Consider the following 18291-nt stretch of genomic DNA (forward strand, 5'->3'; position numbering starts at 1 on the left):
CATATATTCCTCAAACCAGTACAGTCTTATCAAACAGCAACTCCCTTCTTTCCATCCCTGATGATTTCTTCCAGAATTTTGGAGGCAGCCAATGTCTCCTCGTCCTTGAAGTGTCGCCCAGCAATCTGCAGTGCAATAGGCGCGTCCTCATATCTCTCCGGGCCTTCGTACTTTTCCCACTCTCGCTCATCTGCCTCATTACGAGGGGTATAGTTTTTGTGGTCTTCTGTCAAGGCATCTAGCTTCGGATCAACCTTCAAGCCTGAAGGGAGAGTCACAGCCGGAAGATCCAACAAGTTCCAGATTGCGGTGTAGTTCCAGTAGTGTGACTCGCCCATCACAGCAGCGACTCCGGAGTAGTTAGGCGAGATGATGAAGTCAACACCACGGCTCTTGAGAAGCGCGTTATATTCGTCACGGTAAATGTCGCGCTCCAATTGCAGTTTCCAGGTTTCATGATGAGTGAGCGGGTTGGGGCGTCCGTATGAAAAGGCCCACTCGCTCAGCGGGAGCGCTGGCTCGCCGGATTTGCGAAGCATCTCGCGCTGCAGGCCAGCAGCATCGGGATAATATAGTGCGGACTGTGAGTTGTCAGCGGGGTATTCGCTTGGTAGATACTGGTAGATATTAAACTTACGATGACATCCCACGCATAAGCATGCTTATAGGGCTCCCAGTCGACAACTTTGATCCCAGCTGCAACCAGCTTCTCCTTCGCGAATTGAAGGGCACGAGTGACAGGAGGATGAGGACGAACAACACTATATAATTCTTTTAGCAGCGGTTCATCAGAGATTCGGCTAGAGGTCTAACATACCCATCATCCCACATAATGCCAACGGTGATATCTCGGGTCGGAGTGACAGTCTTCCAGGGCAGAGGCACTAACGATGTCTCATCGTTCCAGGGCTCCTGGTCAATTATGGCCTTTTGGAAAAGTTCCAAGTCTTCGATTGAAGCTGGACCCATTGGGCCCACCACCCCATGGATTGACTCTTGTCCGACAGCAGCAACTTCAATTCCCACCGTCGGGTTACGCATCGACGTAGGTTTGAAGCCATAGCCACCGCAAAAGGCAGCTGGGCCTCGAATCGAGCCACCGATATCAGTACCGATTCCAAGTGGTGAGCACCGGAAACCTACGGCGGCACCTTCGCCGCCGGAGGAGCCACCGGGTGTTAATGTACGGTTGTGAGGGTTCAAGGTTTTCCCAGTGATATTATTCTCGGAGCAAAGATGCTAATATAATTGGTCAGTAAAAATGTAGGTCTAAAGGTTGTAGGCGTACCATTAGTGCTTGTGGCTGATTGGTGCGAACATGAAAGACTGCACCAGCCTTAGATAGCAATTGGAGAAGGTGTGCATCTTGAGTTGTGACTCTATCAACCCTATTGCATGATGATCAGTAATTTCCTCCATGGATGGCCTATTTTGCACCAACCATGCGACATAGCCGGTATGACAGGTCTTATTTTTGAAACCGATATGTTCTTTCACACTGATAGGCACACCATGCTGCATGTCGCTTTATTAGCACACCGATACATCCACGCACTTCCCTGGGTTCTACCCACAAGAGGCCCAATAAGTCTTCCATTCGCCTTATAAAATTCATCCAGTTCCTTAGCTCGAGCGATTGCCTCCTCGGCCAGGAACTCCGTCGCGAAGTTTAGCTAGATGCACTTAGTATATCATCACCTAGCCCGACAGTGTAGTCCTCCTCACCAGCTGATGTCCCAAGACAGACCGCTTGAGAAAGGCCACAACTACTTCCTCGGCTGTCAATTCCCCCTTTCCCATTCCGCTTGTCAATTCGGTTGCCGATAGCTCCGTGATTCCGAGCTCCCGATCGGTCAAAAGTCCGCTCTTCCTCGGAAAGTCGGTTACATTTTTCTGTGTAACAGGCGGCAGTTGGTCAGCAGGTGCAAGCCATTGTTTGGGCACTGAGCTCTCCAAAAGGTCTTTGCCTTTTTGCGCTTGGATTTGCCAGTTTTGGACGGTCATGTTGGAAAGAAGATGGGAAGCTGCAGTATAGTTCGGGGTATTTTGAGAAGAGAAAGCTGGATCAAGGAGATTAAAAGGAAAAAGGAATGACACAGTGTTTACTCCCCTCCTTGTGCCCCGTTTGGCCCCTCCTTGTGCCCCGTTTAGCCCCCGCATGAGGGGCTTTTCGTGGAACCGTTGATGCGGAATCGGAATGAAAGCATGGCTACTGATAGGCAATTCCATGGCGGAGTCCCCCCCGCGCCTCAGGGTAGGTGTGGAGCTATTCAATTTCAACCGTTCTTATTTGACTATCATCTTATCGAGCTGCATCTGAGACTCCTGTAAAAACCTTAAAGGCAATGATCACCTGCGGAGCAGTTCCGTCTGGCGACCTGTTTGGTCAAAATGTGCCTCTTACTAGTATGAACCTCTCGAGTTTCACAAAGAGACAAGGCTATCTAAGGCAGCAAGATATTGAAAGCATATCAGCGATGATAAGGTTTAGGGTATAGAAAAAATTGATATGATTTTAAGGTTGCTAACATTTTAGCTAGAATTTCTGACTTCTTAGTCCTTTTTCACAATCCCTCATCAACCAACAGTTCTAGAAGATAATGCAACCCCCCAAAAAAAACAAAAAGACAAAAAAGGACTCTCCCTCGGGGAATCGAACCCCGGTCTCCCGCGCTTATCAGTGTTAATGACAAGCGGAAATCATGACCACTAGACCAAGGAAGATATGATAGTCGAGTTACTGCTCGACCACTTGGGTGGTTGACGAAAAACGTCGCCAAATCTGGCTCTATCAATCATGCTATGTACTGGAAAGGTAAAGAAAAATGTATATCTAAAAAGAAACTCTCCCTCGGGGAATCGAACCCCGGTCTCCCGCGCTTATCGGTTTTAATGACAAGCGGAAATCATGACCACTAGACCAAGGAAGATGAAATAGTCGAGTTACAGCTCGACCACTTGGGGGTGGTTGATATCAGACATTGTCATATTTGCCATTATGATTACCCGCAGCAGGTTAGGGCCTCACAGAGAGTGCTACAAACCACTTGGCATCGGGGGTTCTTCTCACTATCGACAGGCGACACAGCGTCCCCTTCGGCTAAAACTTCCGGCTGTAGGGTCGCAGAGTGTATTCCATAAGCGTGAAAGCATTCGTTAATCGTCTTAGCAGTCTTCAAAAATCCGCTCACAGAGGGATCGGAAACAACAACGTGCACTGATGCGAGGGTCTTCTGCTGGTTAAGCCGCCAGATGTGCAATTCGTGAATGGAGTGGACGCCAGGGACCTGATATCTTGATCAGCGAAATTTTGTAAGAATCTATATGCGGGAGCGCTACCTTTTCTAGGTCATGTTGTACGTCGCTTAGGTCAAGCCCTATTGGGGCGCTTTCCAGCAAGATATGACCGCTTCGTCGGACTATTGTTTTGTTGGCATTGTTCAGAATTGACTGGAGAAGAAAACTTACTAAGAGGGATAGAGGATATCATTATCATCAAGGCAATTCCTATGCTGACTCCCGGGTCTGCGTAGTATCGGCCGTCATATTTGGCCAACCAGATCACTAGTGCGGAAGCAATGACACCAAGGTTATTGGCCGCATCGCACAGGACATGCAGTAGCACCCCCATCATTCCCAAGTCGCCATGGTCGTGTCCATGGCCGTGGCCGTGGCTATGACCATGACTCTGCCCATGGGTGTGTTCATGGCAATGGCCCGAATCTGCTCCCTGGTCCTTCTCGAGATGCGAATGCTTGTGGTTGTGGTGCTAGTATTGTCAATACCTATGACGCTCTGAATTTTCGGATTGGAGCAATACCTTTGTAATCGATTCACAACCGTCTTCGCTGATGGGCGATGGACCCGCTTCGAGAGATGGTGGTGGACCATGGTCATGCGCATGTTCTTTATTCGATTAATTCAACAATTATGGTTCTTCGAGGAAGCAAACTTACCATGGAGGAATAATGCGCTGATTATGTTCAATCCTAGTCCAATGCACCCAACAATGAAAACAAGTTTTGGATTCTCGACACCTAAACGCTTATCAGTGTGTGCAATATTGAACCGAGCAGAAAAACTCACGATGTAACTCAATGAATCGCTCAATGGATTGCAATAGGATGCTGATCCCCAATCCGAATAGAAGAACTCCGTTGAAAAAAGCCCCTAGCAATTGAGCTCGTTGCCAGCCAAAGGAGAGGTCTTTTGGCGAATCGCTATTTTCGGAAACCTAGTAGTATTTTGGTCAATATCAATAAATATATGTTCGTGCCCCACATACTAACTACCCACTGGCAGTAACAAGACATACCTTCAATGCCACCAAAGCCACCACAAAACTCAGCAAATCACTCAGCTAAAACACCAATTAGTGAAAATCCTCGCAACTGAGTTCTCCAATTTTTAACACACATAATGGAATGCATCCGCAATCAACGCAAGCGAATGTGTGTAGAACCCCACTGTCGTCTGTCAGTAAGCGCGCTCACGAAAGCTAGACCTATCTCCACTGACATGATATTTCCCCCAGAAAGAAGCATGTTGATATTGCAATGACCGCACTTAATCGCGTCGAACGCGAAAGCCGGTATGGCATGTTCAAAGTGGCCGCCCAATCGTAGCGTTCAGGTGATCCCAGGTCTCACCGATACCACCGCGGGGAAGAAGAAGAATTATCGAAGAGCAGTAGAGATAGGAAAGTCGAATAATCAAATGGGTAGTTGGACTTGAAGATATGGAAAGCGCGACGTGTGTCGCGAGCCGGAAGTGGTGAGAGATAAGTGATGGAAGTCTAAGTCCCGGGGTGGAACACGTTCACAGAAAAGGACCTACACTTTACTTCTGCCTCGAGTTGGTTCAGAAATAAATGGCTGGAAATTTCGGTGCCATGATTGCGTGTAACTATGAATGATGGAACACCGGCCATTGGCAAGCATGTTAAGCATGCCCTGACACCGCGAAGTATGCGCGTGGTCTTTGAGATGGAGTTTTGAGACAAGTTGCTTCTTTTTATGTATATACAGAACATTTACTTCTTTTTTTTTTTTTGGAATAGAGTATTATTTCAAAGTGACATTGACAATTTCCCTGCCTTGGTTCAAGCAGAGTATTCATGTCACGCGCGATTCAGATCTTCTCTCCTCCCCGTGTCACTGGGCAATTCAATCCCGCTGATCCGGTCCAACAGTAAGTAGCAACCAGTGCCGGAGAATTCAGAGATGTGGGGAATAGATTTCTTTAAAAGAAACCTGGCCTTAACGCGATATGTAGATTTGACCGTCGCATTGATCCACAATGAAAAGAATGCGACAATTACCACGACACGGGTACCCACGGAGACAATTCAGGCACCAGGGTTCACAGCAGTAATGCAAGATTCCGCGCGAAGCCCAAAGCCACAATCGACGAAAGAGGGGGAAATCCCGAAAAAAAAGAAATCCAATCATTAATTTCATACAATTTATTCGTATAATCATATAACTAAATTTTCAGAAACACACCCATATGTGGATGCTACCCCTTGTAAACACCGCAAAGCCCAAGCCAACAACTTGAACTTACGCAGCAATCTGATCAGCCAAACCGTCCAGCTCACGGTTCCAGTTCCGGTGCTGCGAGACATGCCAAATAAAGCGTTCCGCTAACCCCTTCGCCTGAGGCCCAACATTTGAAACCTTCAAGCCTGACGCATCACCATACCCGGTAACAACACCATAAGAATCCGTCAAAGACTCCCCACTCTTCGCACTCTGCACCTCATCCAACCCAATCTGGCGCGCAATAAACGGCACAGCCTCATTAACGCCAGAAATAGCCTTCAGATGAGCAAAGGACTCAGTAATCCAGAACTTCGCAACGCCATTCTTCGCAAGGGTCTCCACATGGCTACCGCCAGGAACGAAGACCGCGTCGAACAGCGTCGACCGCATCCCCGGGAAGCAATTATCCGGCACGACTGTTTCGCCCGAGTCAGCAACGACGCCCTGGCGCTGGGAACCGATGGTGAAGACGAATGCATTCTGCGCCTCGAGACTCGTTTTCATGGCGTTGTACGCGTTGTAATCGAAGCCGTCTGCGATTAGAATCGAGATTCGTCGCGTCGCGATGGTGGGCTTCTCTGGCATATACTCCAGTTGACTGAGACCCTTCGCCTTAGTGCCATTATTTGTTCTAAGCTGCTTGGTCGGCGTCTCGCCGCCTACGTTCTTAGCGACTGTCTTTGCGAGATCGAGACTGATGGCTGCGATGCGTTCGCTCATACGCTTGTAGACGACCGGGTCGTCGCAATGATCTAGTTCGAAGGAGAACGCCTTGGCCAGATGCATCTTCTCGATCTCCGAAAGAGAGTTGTAGAAGACTTGGGCTTGGTTGTAGTGCTCTTTGAACTTCTCTGACAGAGCGCGCGCCTTGATGCCCTGCTGCTTCTCTGGGTAGGATGTGAATCCCCCTTGGGCTGGCGTAGCGGGCGGATTCGCTTCGAAACGATTGGGCCAGTAATTGACCGTGCCCTTTGAGATGCGATGTTTCATGGCCCCGTCCCGATTGACCAAGTTCATGTACGGACAGACGGGCCGGTTCACGGGCAATTCCTGCCAATTAGCGCCGAGCCGCGAGATCTGCGTATCGAAGTACGAAAAGTTTCGTCCTTGCAACAGAGGGTCATTGGAGAAGTCAATTCCGGGGACGATGTGGCTGGTGCAGAAGGCGGCTTGCTCGGTCTGTGGGAAGAATTCATCCACGTTGCGGTTCAATTCGAGCTGACCGATATATCGGATAGGAATTAGCTCTTCGGGCCAGACTTTCGTCGCATCCAGCGGGTCGAAGTCGAAATCGTCAAGCTTCTCCTCGGGAAGAAGCTGTAGACCGAACTTCCAACGAGGAAACTGGCCTGCTTCAATGGCGGACATTAAGTCCTTGCGATGGAAATCTGGATCCTGACCACAGATTTTCAAAGCCTCGTCCCAGACGAGCGAGTGGACACCAAGTTCGGGTGTGAAGTGGAACTTGACAAGGTGACGCTTGCCCTCCTTGTTAACGAGAGAGTAGGTGTTGACACCGAAGCCCTGCATCATGCGGTACGAGCGTGGAATAGCTCGATCAGACATTTGCTGCATTAATTTGCATCTCGTTAGCAACGCCATTCTCTCATAATGGTAGTAGATCCGAGCCGAACGGTCGACACATAAATATCAAGAGCGCAAACTCACCCAGTAGTTCATATGCGTGGTCTCGGAATGCATGTAAATGAAATCCCAGAAGTTATTGTGCGCACTCTGGCCCTGGGGAACTTCATTATGCGGCTCTGGCTTAACAGAGTGAATAACATCCGGGAACTTAATCGCATCCTGTATGAAGAACACAGGGATATTATTGCCCACAATATCCCAGTTCCCCTCAGCCGTATACATTTTTACCGCGAAGCCGCGTACATCGCGCACCGTATCCGCACTGCCCTTACTCCCCTGTACAGTGGAGAAGCGCACAAAAAGCGGCGTCTCGCGAGATGTATCCGTCAAAACACCTGCTGTCGTTACGTCCTCGGCGCTCTCGAATAACTTGAAAGTTCCGAATGCACCTGTGCCGCGGGCGTGTACAACTCGCTCGGGGATACGCTCGTGGTCGAAGCGCATAATCTGCAGCCAGAGGTCAATACAAGTCTGGTTATTGCATCAATTTTTGAATGGATAGTTTGGTAAAACGCACTTTCTCGCGAGCGATTTGATCTTCTAGGAGTGATGGTCCGGTGCTCGAGTCGCCCACAGCACGGAGCCAGTGATCCGGGTCTGAGATTTTGATTCCATAGTCGGTGGACATATGTTGTTTACCATTGATTTCGACGGTATCTTTCTGCATGTCTGCAAACTTTCCATCAGCCGAGATGGAGTTATTTTTGGCCTCGGCGGCTGCTTCTGCCGCAGCTGTAGTTGCCATGATGACTTGATTGTTCTCGAGAAATTCGAAAATAGTAAGTAGTGGATGTGCGGAATTAGGTAAAAAGAATTCGAAGAAAGCCAGCTACGTACAAGAGGAATGGCCTATATATCACAGGGAATAGCAGCATCATCGACCATTGAGCATGAATGATGTAACCCATACCCACCAACCAACCAATCGACAAAACACAATTAATCATGCAATCACCCAGTCCAGCAACCACCGATCCGGCATATGTAAAGACCCAATGGAGTAAAGCCGACACCTCCAACCCGAAACCATAGGGTAAATCATGTAGTTCCGCGGCGGAAAACTGGATTCGGGGAATGAGCTAGTCATGACCCAGTTTCCGGTCATAGGATAACGCGCCAATAATGGGAGCAGTCACGGAAAGACAAGTAAGTCCACCCCCAAGGATCAAGCTTCCCATGATTTACAGCGGCATTTAAAACCTGATTGCGAATAATGCGTCTCCCATTTGTGGGTTCGTTCCCTTCGGGCTTTGCGGCAGAGCATCGAACATTCAGAACAGGCTTGATTAATCCCGGATCAACCTATTAGTCTAGAACAATAACTACATGTAAGCAACTCTGGCTTAGTACTTATTAAATTAATAATACACTCCCGGTTTAGGCGGGGTTGAGAGTATAATTGTATGTACTCGTAGTTGCTGGCCAGACCAACGCTGATGCTGATGCTGATGCCGATATATGACGTCATGCCATTCTGCAGTCGGAAACATCTCGGCCGAACCAGTCTTGAACAGCAATTGAATCGCAAATCCATATCTTAGTACATTATTACAGTAGATTTGACTGGCTGAGTCTTACTAATCGGGTAAATACCAGGAAAGAAGTACGGAGTACATGGGTATTGATTGAATGCTATTGCCCGATCGGATCATCTATACAAGCCTGCGGCCATCATCGCCATCATCTATCTAACACGTAAAGGAAAAGGAACACCCTGAGAGGGGAAGAACAAATATAATCACCACACATTAAACGATGGCGAATCACATATTATCCTCACTCCAATGACTCCTAGTCTTCTTCCAAGCAGCCTCCTCCTCCTTACTCTGCTCACTTGACTTACCCTCAATATCCAATCCCCTCTCAACCCACTCCTTACTCCCCATCTCAGAAAGTCTCGACAAAGCTCTCGCAAACGCAAACCGCTCCTCATCCCCACTGAAAATAGAAGTATTCTTCAGCGCAGCAACAGACATCCCCAAATCATCCATCAAATTACGCATCGCATCCGATAGATCGGAATGATCCCCGCCGACACCCGCACCCTTCACATCTTCCGCCGAGAGGAAGAGATTCGCCAACGGCACCTCCGTCGTAAGAACCAGCTTCGCCCGACTCTCGTAAACCGCATCAATGAAGGTGATAAACCGGCGCGCTAGATCGCGCTGGTTCAGATTCATCCCGGGTACATCGGTCACGATGAAAGCGTCGTAATGCCGGACTAATTCGAGGTAATCGGCTGCGCCGGTCGCGGTACCGATGAGCTGATTGAAGGTAAATTGGGCTGCTTTGCCGCTGGCGCGGGGGACGTTGATTGTCCGGCCCCAGACTATTTGAGAGGCTGGGTGGGGTGGGTCGTTTATCGGGTCGCCTAGGACGTCGAACCAACGCTGTGCGTGCTGCTCTGCGCTTTCGCCGAGCGGGTGGTGGTAGACTGCTGCAGGGGGGCGGGGGATCTTGCGGTAGTCTGTGGGTGAGTTGAGGTTTATCACGTTGAGGTCGGTTTTGAGGAGGTTGATGCATGGAATGAAGGATTCGCGTTGGATGCCGTTTTTGTAGAGGTCGTCTGGGTGGCGGTTTGACGTTGTGACTAGGACGACGCCGTGAGACATGAGGACTTCGAGAAGTCTAGGTGAGTGGATGGGTTAGTACATGTGTCTCTGAAAGGATATCTCTGGCGATATGAGGAGGAGGGGAAGGGTGAGATAAATACCTTCGTAGAATCATTGCATCCGCCACATCTGTACACTGGAACTCGTCGAAACACAACACGCTGGCCTTCTCCGCAATGTCCGCAGCAACCATAGGCAGCGCATCAAAGTCGTTGCCGTACTTCATCTTCACGACATGCATGCGCTTATGTACATCTTGCATGAAGTTGTGGAAATGAATTCGCGTCTTGGTCTTGATATTGTCCGGCAACGTATCGAAGAACAGATCCATAAGCATGGTCTTTCCGCAACCAACATCTCCGAACATATACAAGCCCTTTGGCAGATTATCCGGCACGACAGAGGTCTGCGCTGCCTTTGCGCCGCCGCCGAAGAGAGAGCCAAAGAAGGACTGCTTCGGTTGCAGGTCGAGGGATTCTGGGGTGGGGTGAACGACGGTAGGCGGGTGGTAGGATTTGAGCGCTTCGAAGAGGTCTTGTAGATTTTGGATTATACCTGGAGGTAGCGGGTTGATATTGTTAGCTTCAACTATTCCATCCATCCGGTCTGCAACTTCGACTGGGATATTCCGTGGCAAGATCCACATATATTGAAATTCATCTTAACTCACCTCGCTGATAAGGATCATCCCGTAACCGGCCCTCCTCAACACGCACATCATACTCCTTCATAGGGCCATCCACAGGCCCTGCCTTCGAATCTACCCCCGCAGCCCCCTCACTGGTAGCAGTCGCCAACCCGCGCGCGCGGCGCTGTAGTCGGAGGCCATTCACCGGCAACCCGGTGGCTAGGGCAGCATGTGGGACATGAGGACGGGAACAGAGCAGAGGCGAGGAATGGGTGGTGGCAGTCGTGTATGAACGAGATCTCACGCGCAGCGGTGTGGGAGTCGCAGACCGCAATGCCCGGCCGCGGGGCCGTAATGCCGGGGAGCAACTTGCGCAGAGCTTCGCAGATGGTCTACTCATGGCGTGGCGGATGTGATGTGCGATTTTGTGAAAAAAAGGAAAGAAAGACACTCGCTCGCTGCCGCAGAGGAATACTGTACAAAATGCAGTTGCGGTTTGTGATTGTTGTAGCCGAGGTATTCTACCTATCCGCAGGAATTGTTTTCGTCGGGCGGGACCGTTTGTCGGGAGTTGGATATAGTGCCTGTGCCTAGAGGCAAATCAACTCTAGGCAACTTTGGAACGAGAGAGAGAAGTGAGAGGACTGGGCTCGAACCCAAGTATATCAGCAGAGGCAAAGACGAGAAAGACTAATCGGAGTGCGTCTGGCGCCGTTGCGGTTGCCGGGCGAAAAGTGCGGGCCGATGACCGAGTCATGTGACCAGATTAGTCGGAAGAGGGCTACATTAGATACATGTGCCAGTATGGTATAACTAACCAGTCATACAAACGAGAAGTATACAAATAGCTAGTGCTTCATATTATTCGATTACCAAGCAGGATGCAGCTAACCTAGATAGAAATCCTTCTGTATATGCAGAGCGCAGCATATGTACAAGTCAAGATAGACCAGGGTATAAAACCCAAAACATCAAACGGGAGAATATAGGTAAAACAGAAGGAAACAGTAGGTCCGGTGTAGGAAGAGAGACATAGAAAAGGAGAAGGAAAGAAAGAGGCAGAGCCGTATCAAGGGAAACAAAAAAGGGTCGGCTGACCGGGATAAAAGCATGAAGAGACCGAGGACATTGCAGAGCGTAAGCATTAACGTTAACGTTAACGCAGAAGGGGAGAAGAAGGGGGAAGAAAATATTCAGCCATGCCACATATCTCGCATCATATTCGTAACACCACGATCATCCAAACTCTTGAAAAGATCCAGGTGTAAGCGCTGAAAGGGCCGACAGAGCACAGGGAAACTTTGAGAGAGGAAAAAAGCCCAATACAGAAACGCCTATGCACCTATGCCCATTGCGAAGGGAGTTAAAGAACAGCCAGAAGAATTAACCAAGGGGGAAAAAGAGAAGAAAAAAGCCAATGTGGGAAGAAAAACCAAGAAAAGATGCCAGCGCATCGCCACAACAACCCAGCAAAACATGTCTATCTCAAGAGTACAAGATCAAAACAACTTTTTTTTGTTTTCTTTTGCTCTCATGCGATGCTCACAAAGAGGGTCAACTTGGTGTTGCGCTGCATGGCATTCTCCAGGTCCGCATCCGATATCAGATCGACATATGTCCCAGAACTCTCATCGCGGTACTGCACGATGATATCCTCCTGAATCTTCAGACGGTCCGAAAGCTTATCTTTCAAATGCTGCAAGGTAACGCCCGAGGGAATCCGAATGGCAATCAAGTCATCCTGGAAAAAGACCTTCACCTTCATCGCGCTCGAATTAGACGTTCCCGAGGCCTGGGTGAGGGAACTGGGCTGGCGGTTCATGGCCGGTGGACCACCATTAGAGAGAGATGCAGGGCCCGGCGCACGCTGCTGAGAGACGCGGTCTTGCGACGAGTTCATTGGGACTTGGGATGACTGTCGCGAAACGCTTTGCGAGGGATCCACGCCAGAGGAGGAGTGATGGGAGTCGCCAGAGTAGCGGGCCTCTTCACCAAAGGCGCTCGGGTCAATTTCGAAATCGCCTTGGCGCGGCCCGAAGAGCTGGCGGACGAGTTGGCAGCGGGCGATATGTGGGGGCATGGAGATGAGCTTCTTGATATACTCGTCGAGGTTTTGGCGACGGCCGTTGGAGATAGCATCTGTGACGTGGGTGACGGGGCCCGGCATGAAGGGGAGTGTGCGTGGGCGTCCTCGGTTGCCGGCTTCGTCTTCGAACTGCGTTAGCAGCGCGATCTGGAAGTCGTAAAAGTCGTGATAGTAGCGTGACAATTCCCAGCATCGACCGTCTTCCATCTTGGCCTCAATGATGTACCAGTACTTGTCGTTGTCGAAGCAGTATCGGGGGATTGAGGCCGCAACTGGCGCGAGAAGGGGTGGCTGGTAGGGTTGCTGGGGTCCTTGCTGAGACATGGACATGGGGCCTTGTGATGTGAGAGTTCCTTTGCTAGCGTTGCGCTGGTGATATCCCTAGAAAACGTGCGCACACACAAATCAGCCTCAAAAATCCCAAACAAAAGTAGTATGTCGCAAGTCCGGCAATCAACTTACGTAGGGGTCACCATTTTGACTCATATGGCCTTGCTGGCCCATAGCCATCTGATCCATACCGGTGGTGACGGCCACAACACCGCCGCCACCAGCACCACCACCTCCGCCCGCTTCGATCTTCCCCAGGGTGATGCTGCTGTTCTTATATTCGGCGGTCATCTTCTTCCACTCCTCAACCTTGGGAACACCGGCGCGTCGCACAGCCTCGAGGGGATCGGTGACAGCCTGGCCAGATTGCATGTCGCGCAGTTCAATAAAAGAGACGGGAATCAGACCGGGGCCACCGAGACGGCCGATGGGTTTGGCGACAAACCATTCAGGATTGGATTGAGCGATGACGATAATGGCTTCGCCGGCGCGAGCGTCCAGCTCGTCGGGGCGCTCGGCCTGGAAATCATACTGAACGATGCCGTAGACCATGGCGCCCTGGCCTTTGCCGAGGGCGGACATTCTGAAGGGGGCGAATTTGGCAGGAGAAGAATCGGGGACGGGAGTGCGATCGGAGAATCCCGAGTCGTGATGGTCGTTTTTCTGCAGATCGGAGGAGCCCCCACTATCCCTTTCGTTTTTGCCGATGACTTCGAAGAAGGAGACGGGGACGAGGCCGCGGGCGTCAGGGATGAGGGGGATTGCAAGCCTCGTACCAGTCGGAGTCGTCCTCCCTACTGATCACGTGGAAGAAGTCGCCCTTGCTGAAGGCCAATTCCTGGGAGTTTGGTTCGGGGGTGTAGTCGTAAAGAGCTTTGATCACCTGGAGGAGATGCGGTCAGCGCGATCGGAGTTGGGTGGGAGGAGCCACTTTGGAGGGGCAGAATATTCAGCGGGGGCGAGTGAGCGCAAGTTGGCGGAGGTTGGGGGAGTGGAACAGGACAGGTACAGGGACAGGCACAACGACAGTAGACAAGAAACAGCAGGCAGCAGGCAAAAATAACAGATCACACAAGGGGTGCTCATAGCATACCTTCTTGGGAGGTAGAATCGCAAGGGCTGACTTGGGGGTGATGGAGATGTGGTGATGGTGGTTGTGGTTGTGGTGGTGGTGTTTGGGTTCTTTCTCCCCTTCAAGGACCGTCGGATAGCCTGGATAAGAGTTAGTGTTAGTTCAGTCCGAGCACACCGCAGCACGGGGATATTCCAAACAGCAAGGGGTTCTCTTACCTTCATCGCGACAGAGGGGAAGGATTGAGGGGGGATTATAAGGGGGGAAGAGAAAGTGGAAGTGGTGAGTTGCGCAAGAGTCCAGGGTGATTGCCGTTCCAACTGGTGGACACCAAACCAGGCTGGGAATGAATGGTGAATGGTATTGCGTACGAGTAGGTACGAGTAGCGTTACTCGTAGATTTATAGACGGAAAATTAGACTATTTTATGATGCGAATTATTCTGACCCTCCATCTGCTTTTGCCATTCGCCTGCTACGCGCCAACCACCAGGGTTTCCTGGTAATACACATACGCGCTGTCAGCATGAGGCTACTATGAACATTAACACTAGCAGTAGTTAGTATTACAGTAGAATGCTATTGCAGATCACACAAGAGTTAACAAAGAACGGAACCGGCTCTCAGCCCGTGGAACAACTACCCCGGGTCCATGGATCATACTCTTTGTCTAACGACAAGTATGCTATAGTTACTAACTATGCTATCCTATACATCCACTTCGTCTGTGTAGACTTACGATGAATGAATGAAATAGTATCAGTATGTACTCCGTGGATAGCCTAAACATAGACCTAACTGCGCATATACACGTCGTTGTAACCCTTCAAGCTCCTATGGTTAAGTATCAGTCTATTCGTACCATACTCAAATATCTATCGAATCCTTTTTCCATGGTTACTGTGATCTATTAACCATCACCATCAATCACAGGGTTCAACTTCAGCTGACTCTGCCGATCCCATGATGTCAGTCCTAGCCAGTCTTTGTCCTTTCTGCACTACACTCTGCACTCTGCATATCCTCATATGCAGAGCGACAGCTAATCAAGGACAGAGAATCACAACTGCAGAGTTCTCACTACATACGAGTACACAGCCCTCGTGCTCTGTACCCTGTCCCCCGTACCATGCATGGATCTAATTAAAGGAACCGCACAGGCACCACAACCGACCGGGGGAATCACAGGGGCAAAGCGGCCAGAACCAAGGACACGACGCAGAAGCGATTTCTCGAAGCCGACGGAACATCCCTCGGCCAGTGAGATCTTGTCGGACCCATTTCCACCCACGGCTGCCACGCGCTGCGACCCACCGTGGCGGGGGCGAATCCTTGGATTTGCATTGGTGCTTTTGTGGATGCCACAGAACCCCAGGAACCCCGTGGTCACACGGTAGTTATTTTGCGGCGGACTCCGTGAAATTCAACCGTGGTGAATTTACAGAGTATGTAATCCGTACAATACTTCATACTTTGTAATTTGGGGTTGCACTCTGGTTGGGTTGGGTGGCGAGGGCCTCGAAGATCGGGCAGCAATTTGGGTGTGGACCGCGGCTGCTCCACCGCTGGTGGGGATGTGGTGGTCTCAGGTCTAGAATTGGGATACATAGTATCTTCGAATTCGACTGGTCTCGGAGCTTGGACTTCTTCAACGCTGGCTGTACGGAGTGCGAAGTATGGAGTCAACTAAACATAGGGCTGAGCCGCGTCAGGCATATACCTCGAGTCCACTAATAGTACTACTATTTAAAAGCATGGACGAGGTCATGCAAATCTGATATTAAAATGCCACTATTCGATTCTACCTACTCCGTACCCAGATACTAAATAGTTGCATAGCTCATTATCTAACTCCCACCCAATCCTGCAACCTCCAAGATAGCATCCACAAAAACCCGCGGTTTCTCCAACGGAATCGCCTCCCCACACCCCTTAACAATACGATGCACCCTCTTCCCAGTAAAATACTTCGCCGTCGCACTCCCATCCGTCGCCGGAAAAACAACAGCCTGATCCGGATCAAGCGTAACAGCCGGAACTACAATAACAGGCTGACTATCCAGTTTGGCCGCTAGATCCGCATAAGCCGGATCCCCCTTCGAATAAAGCAACCGATTTCGATAAAAGTCCGTCGCAATATCGACATAATCTGGATTCCGTAACGCTTGCGCTGCAGCATCGAGCGTGGCCTCTGTAAATGTCCAATCGGGACTATTCCTCGACCAAAGAACCTCCGCCCAGCCCTTTGTATCGTTCGCCAGCGAACTGTATCCGAACGGCGTGAGGAAGACGTAATAGTACCATTTCACTGGGAACGAGGTAGCCGGCGCGACGGACCACGCTGTCTCGCGGTTCTGGATTAGGTAGGAGTTTGCTGCGACCATGCCGGTGCAGCGGTGTGGCCAGAGTGCGGCGGCGGCGTTGACGACCACGGTACCCCAGTCGTAGCCGGCGAAGATGGCTTTTTCGATGTGCAGCGCGTCCATTAGGTCAATTACGTCTTTGCCTAAAGCGGCTTGTTCGGCGCTGCGTGGTGTGCTTGGTGAGTGGAAGGTTGTGCCGCCGAAGCCGCGGAGTGAGGGTACGATTACGCGGTAGCCTTCGTCTACTAGGCCTGGGACTACGTCGATGTAGGTGTCGAGTGAGTATGGGAAGCCGTGGATGAGGATGGCGACTGGGGCGGTGGTGTTGTTTGGGCCAGAGTCGAAGTATTCAATCGAGAGGGTGGGGGTTTTGGCATGGTGGACTGGGGAGAGTGTTGGTAGGGATATTGATGATGAAGGGGAGGAAGGGGAGGAGGTCCCTGTTGCTGTTGGTGTAGCGATGGTTGTGAGGGATAGACTGCATAATACGAGGAGACCAACAAAGGTCCCTGATAAAAGTCGTGGCATGGTGGTGAGTGATTGGATTGATACGTTTTTTTTTCTATTTAATTGGGTGCAATTCATACTCTTAAATAATGTCTTCAGCCTTGTTCAAGAGAACATATCTGCTAGTGCTTATTCTTTGTGCATTGTGATCAGTCCAGGGGAAGCATAGTAAACCTTGGAAGTGTATAAGCAACGAGGCTGAGCCACCTGTTCCTCAGTGAGACCGGAGTTGGTGCCTCAGTCTTCTGGCCGCATTTGGGTATCATTCTCCTCTTTGGGAAAGTGTACTAGCCTAAAGTTTATGAATGGATTAACTATCTCAAATCAATAACGTTTCATCGTCAATATTTAGGAGACTAATCTGAGGGATCGAAAAAGATGAAAATGGATAATTTCAACGCTGCCTGCGAGGCTGTGTCCGGAATGGCAAAAGGAGCCATAAAATAACGCGATTGCCATAAGCCTCCATATTTTCTTTCAATATTTGAAATCATGATTGATGTCGAGTGCACCTGGAATAATTACTAGGTCTTTTCCGACCGCACCTAAATATTCACAAGGGGAAAGTCCTTTTCAGAATCCGCAAAAGCTAGCATAGCAGGAAATGAAGGGTCCCTCTCTTCGAGCTCGCTTCGATGGTACTTACAAGATCCTGATAGACTCATGTTATAAAAGAGTTATTATTCGAGATGCTAGACCGGATATAAAGCGACTTTCCTTGGCTAGTATCGTTGAAACATGTATGGTTGTTATCAAGACTGGCCTTTGCATTTCCAGGTACCGACATGCATGTTTGTGCTGCGCTTCGCTGCAGCCACAGATACAATTACAAGGGAACTGCCACTAATAATGTCAAACACGCCAAATTTCTGTTCGTCGAGGTCAAGGCCTTTGCAAAAACCGACATAATGTGAGCATATTGACGGCAAAATTCCGAGTCTTTTCACGTTATAAAGTAGAGAAATAACGATACTTTTCTTTTTTCTATTTCATTAACTCATAACTCTCCTACCAGCAGAATTCATATCTACCAGCATACTTCGCAATACGACAAACATGGAGGTCATGAATCCCAGCAGCGGACAACTTGGTGCAACAGGTAAGTAAGGTGGGATAAAGATCATTCCTGCGCCTAAGTATACTTCGGAACCTCCAGAATTGACCAGCATGCATACTAGCCACCGAGATAAGAGACTGGGTAAAACCGATCGAAAGTACCAAGATCAACCCCAATAATTATCGAGCCAGTCGCGAGTTTGCTAACATTGTGCCTTGTGCCAGATAACTGTACCTTCGAGCCTCCCCATATAGAGTTCAGTAGGGATAAGTGGATAGAGTGCCATGTGCGTATCGAACGAAAAACCAAGCAAATCGAGACTGGACAGGGCACTGGCACTGGAATGGTTTCGAACTGGATTATTGAAGTAACAGGATCACTGATAGATGGGCCCATATACCAAGCTCCGGATGATAAGACTCTCAGCAAAGCGCTTGAGAATGTATT

At 49.8% G+C, this 18291-nt stretch overlaps 6 protein-coding genes across 6 annotated transcripts; all 6 read right to left on the reverse strand.

Moving 5' to 3' along the window:
- Positions 1 to 29: 29 nt before the first annotated feature.
- Positions 30 to 2004, reverse strand: N7481_013155 (putative glutamyl-tRNA(Gln) amidotransferase subunit A; the record flags this gene model as incomplete). The annotated part of the gene is made up of 7 exons (XM_057272374.1): positions 30 to 581; positions 638 to 761; positions 818 to 1239; positions 1289 to 1388; positions 1442 to 1515; positions 1575 to 1673; positions 1726 to 2004. 7 exons carry the CDS (start codon positions 2002 to 2004, stop codon positions 30 to 32), a joined length of 1650 nt encoding a protein of 549 aa, XP_057116562.1.
- Positions 2005 to 3002: 998 nt separating this feature from the next.
- N7481_013156 (putative di-, tri-valent inorganic cation transporter) lies at positions 3003 to 4600 on the reverse strand (the record flags this gene model as incomplete). The annotated part of the gene is made up of 9 exons (XM_057272375.1): positions 3003 to 3287; positions 3340 to 3419; positions 3469 to 3769; positions 3821 to 3906; positions 3957 to 4037; positions 4087 to 4234; positions 4316 to 4360; positions 4417 to 4466; positions 4519 to 4600. The coding sequence occupies 9 exons, from the start codon at positions 4598 to 4600 to the stop codon at positions 3003 to 3005; spliced, it is 1158 nt and encodes a 385-aa protein (XP_057116563.1).
- Positions 4601 to 5561: 961 nt separating this feature from the next.
- catA (catalase catA) lies at positions 5562 to 7935 on the reverse strand (the record flags this gene model as incomplete). Its single annotated transcript, XM_057272376.1, has 3 exons — positions 5562 to 7112; positions 7212 to 7637; positions 7708 to 7935. The coding sequence occupies 3 exons, from the start codon at positions 7933 to 7935 to the stop codon at positions 5562 to 5564; spliced, it is 2205 nt and encodes a 734-aa protein (XP_057116564.1).
- Positions 7936 to 8953: 1018 nt separating this feature from the next.
- Positions 8954 to 10830, reverse strand: N7481_013158 (AFG1/ZapE family ATPase; the record flags this gene model as incomplete). The annotated part of the gene is made up of 3 exons (XM_057272377.1): positions 8954 to 9818; positions 9904 to 10420; positions 10473 to 10830. 3 exons carry the CDS (start codon positions 10828 to 10830, stop codon positions 8954 to 8956), a joined length of 1740 nt encoding a protein of 579 aa, XP_057116565.1.
- A 1131-nt stretch (positions 10831 to 11961) lies between these two features.
- On the reverse strand, positions 11962 to 14142 carry N7481_013159 (phosphatidylinositol-3-phosphate-binding protein BEM1; the record flags this gene model as incomplete). Its single annotated transcript, XM_057272378.1, has 4 exons — positions 11962 to 12897; positions 12979 to 13615; positions 13940 to 14058; positions 14137 to 14142. 4 exons carry the CDS (start codon positions 14140 to 14142, stop codon positions 11962 to 11964), a joined length of 1698 nt encoding a protein of 565 aa, XP_057116566.1.
- Positions 14143 to 15764: 1622 nt separating this feature from the next.
- Positions 15765 to 16808, reverse strand: N7481_013160 (alpha/beta fold hydrolase; the record flags this gene model as incomplete). The annotated part of the gene is made up of 1 exon (XM_057272379.1): positions 15765 to 16808. One exon carries the CDS (start codon positions 16806 to 16808, stop codon positions 15765 to 15767), a length of 1044 nt encoding a protein of 347 aa, XP_057116567.1.
- Between the last annotated feature and the right edge of the window lie 1483 nt (positions 16809 to 18291).

Source organism: Penicillium waksmanii (genome assembly GCF_028829765.1).
Source record: "Penicillium waksmanii strain IBT 27052 chromosome Unknown utg000010l:1.0-3698451.0:1.0-3701458.0, whole genome shotgun sequence".
Taxonomy (NCBI): domain Eukaryota; kingdom Fungi; phylum Ascomycota; class Eurotiomycetes; order Eurotiales; family Aspergillaceae; genus Penicillium; species Penicillium waksmanii.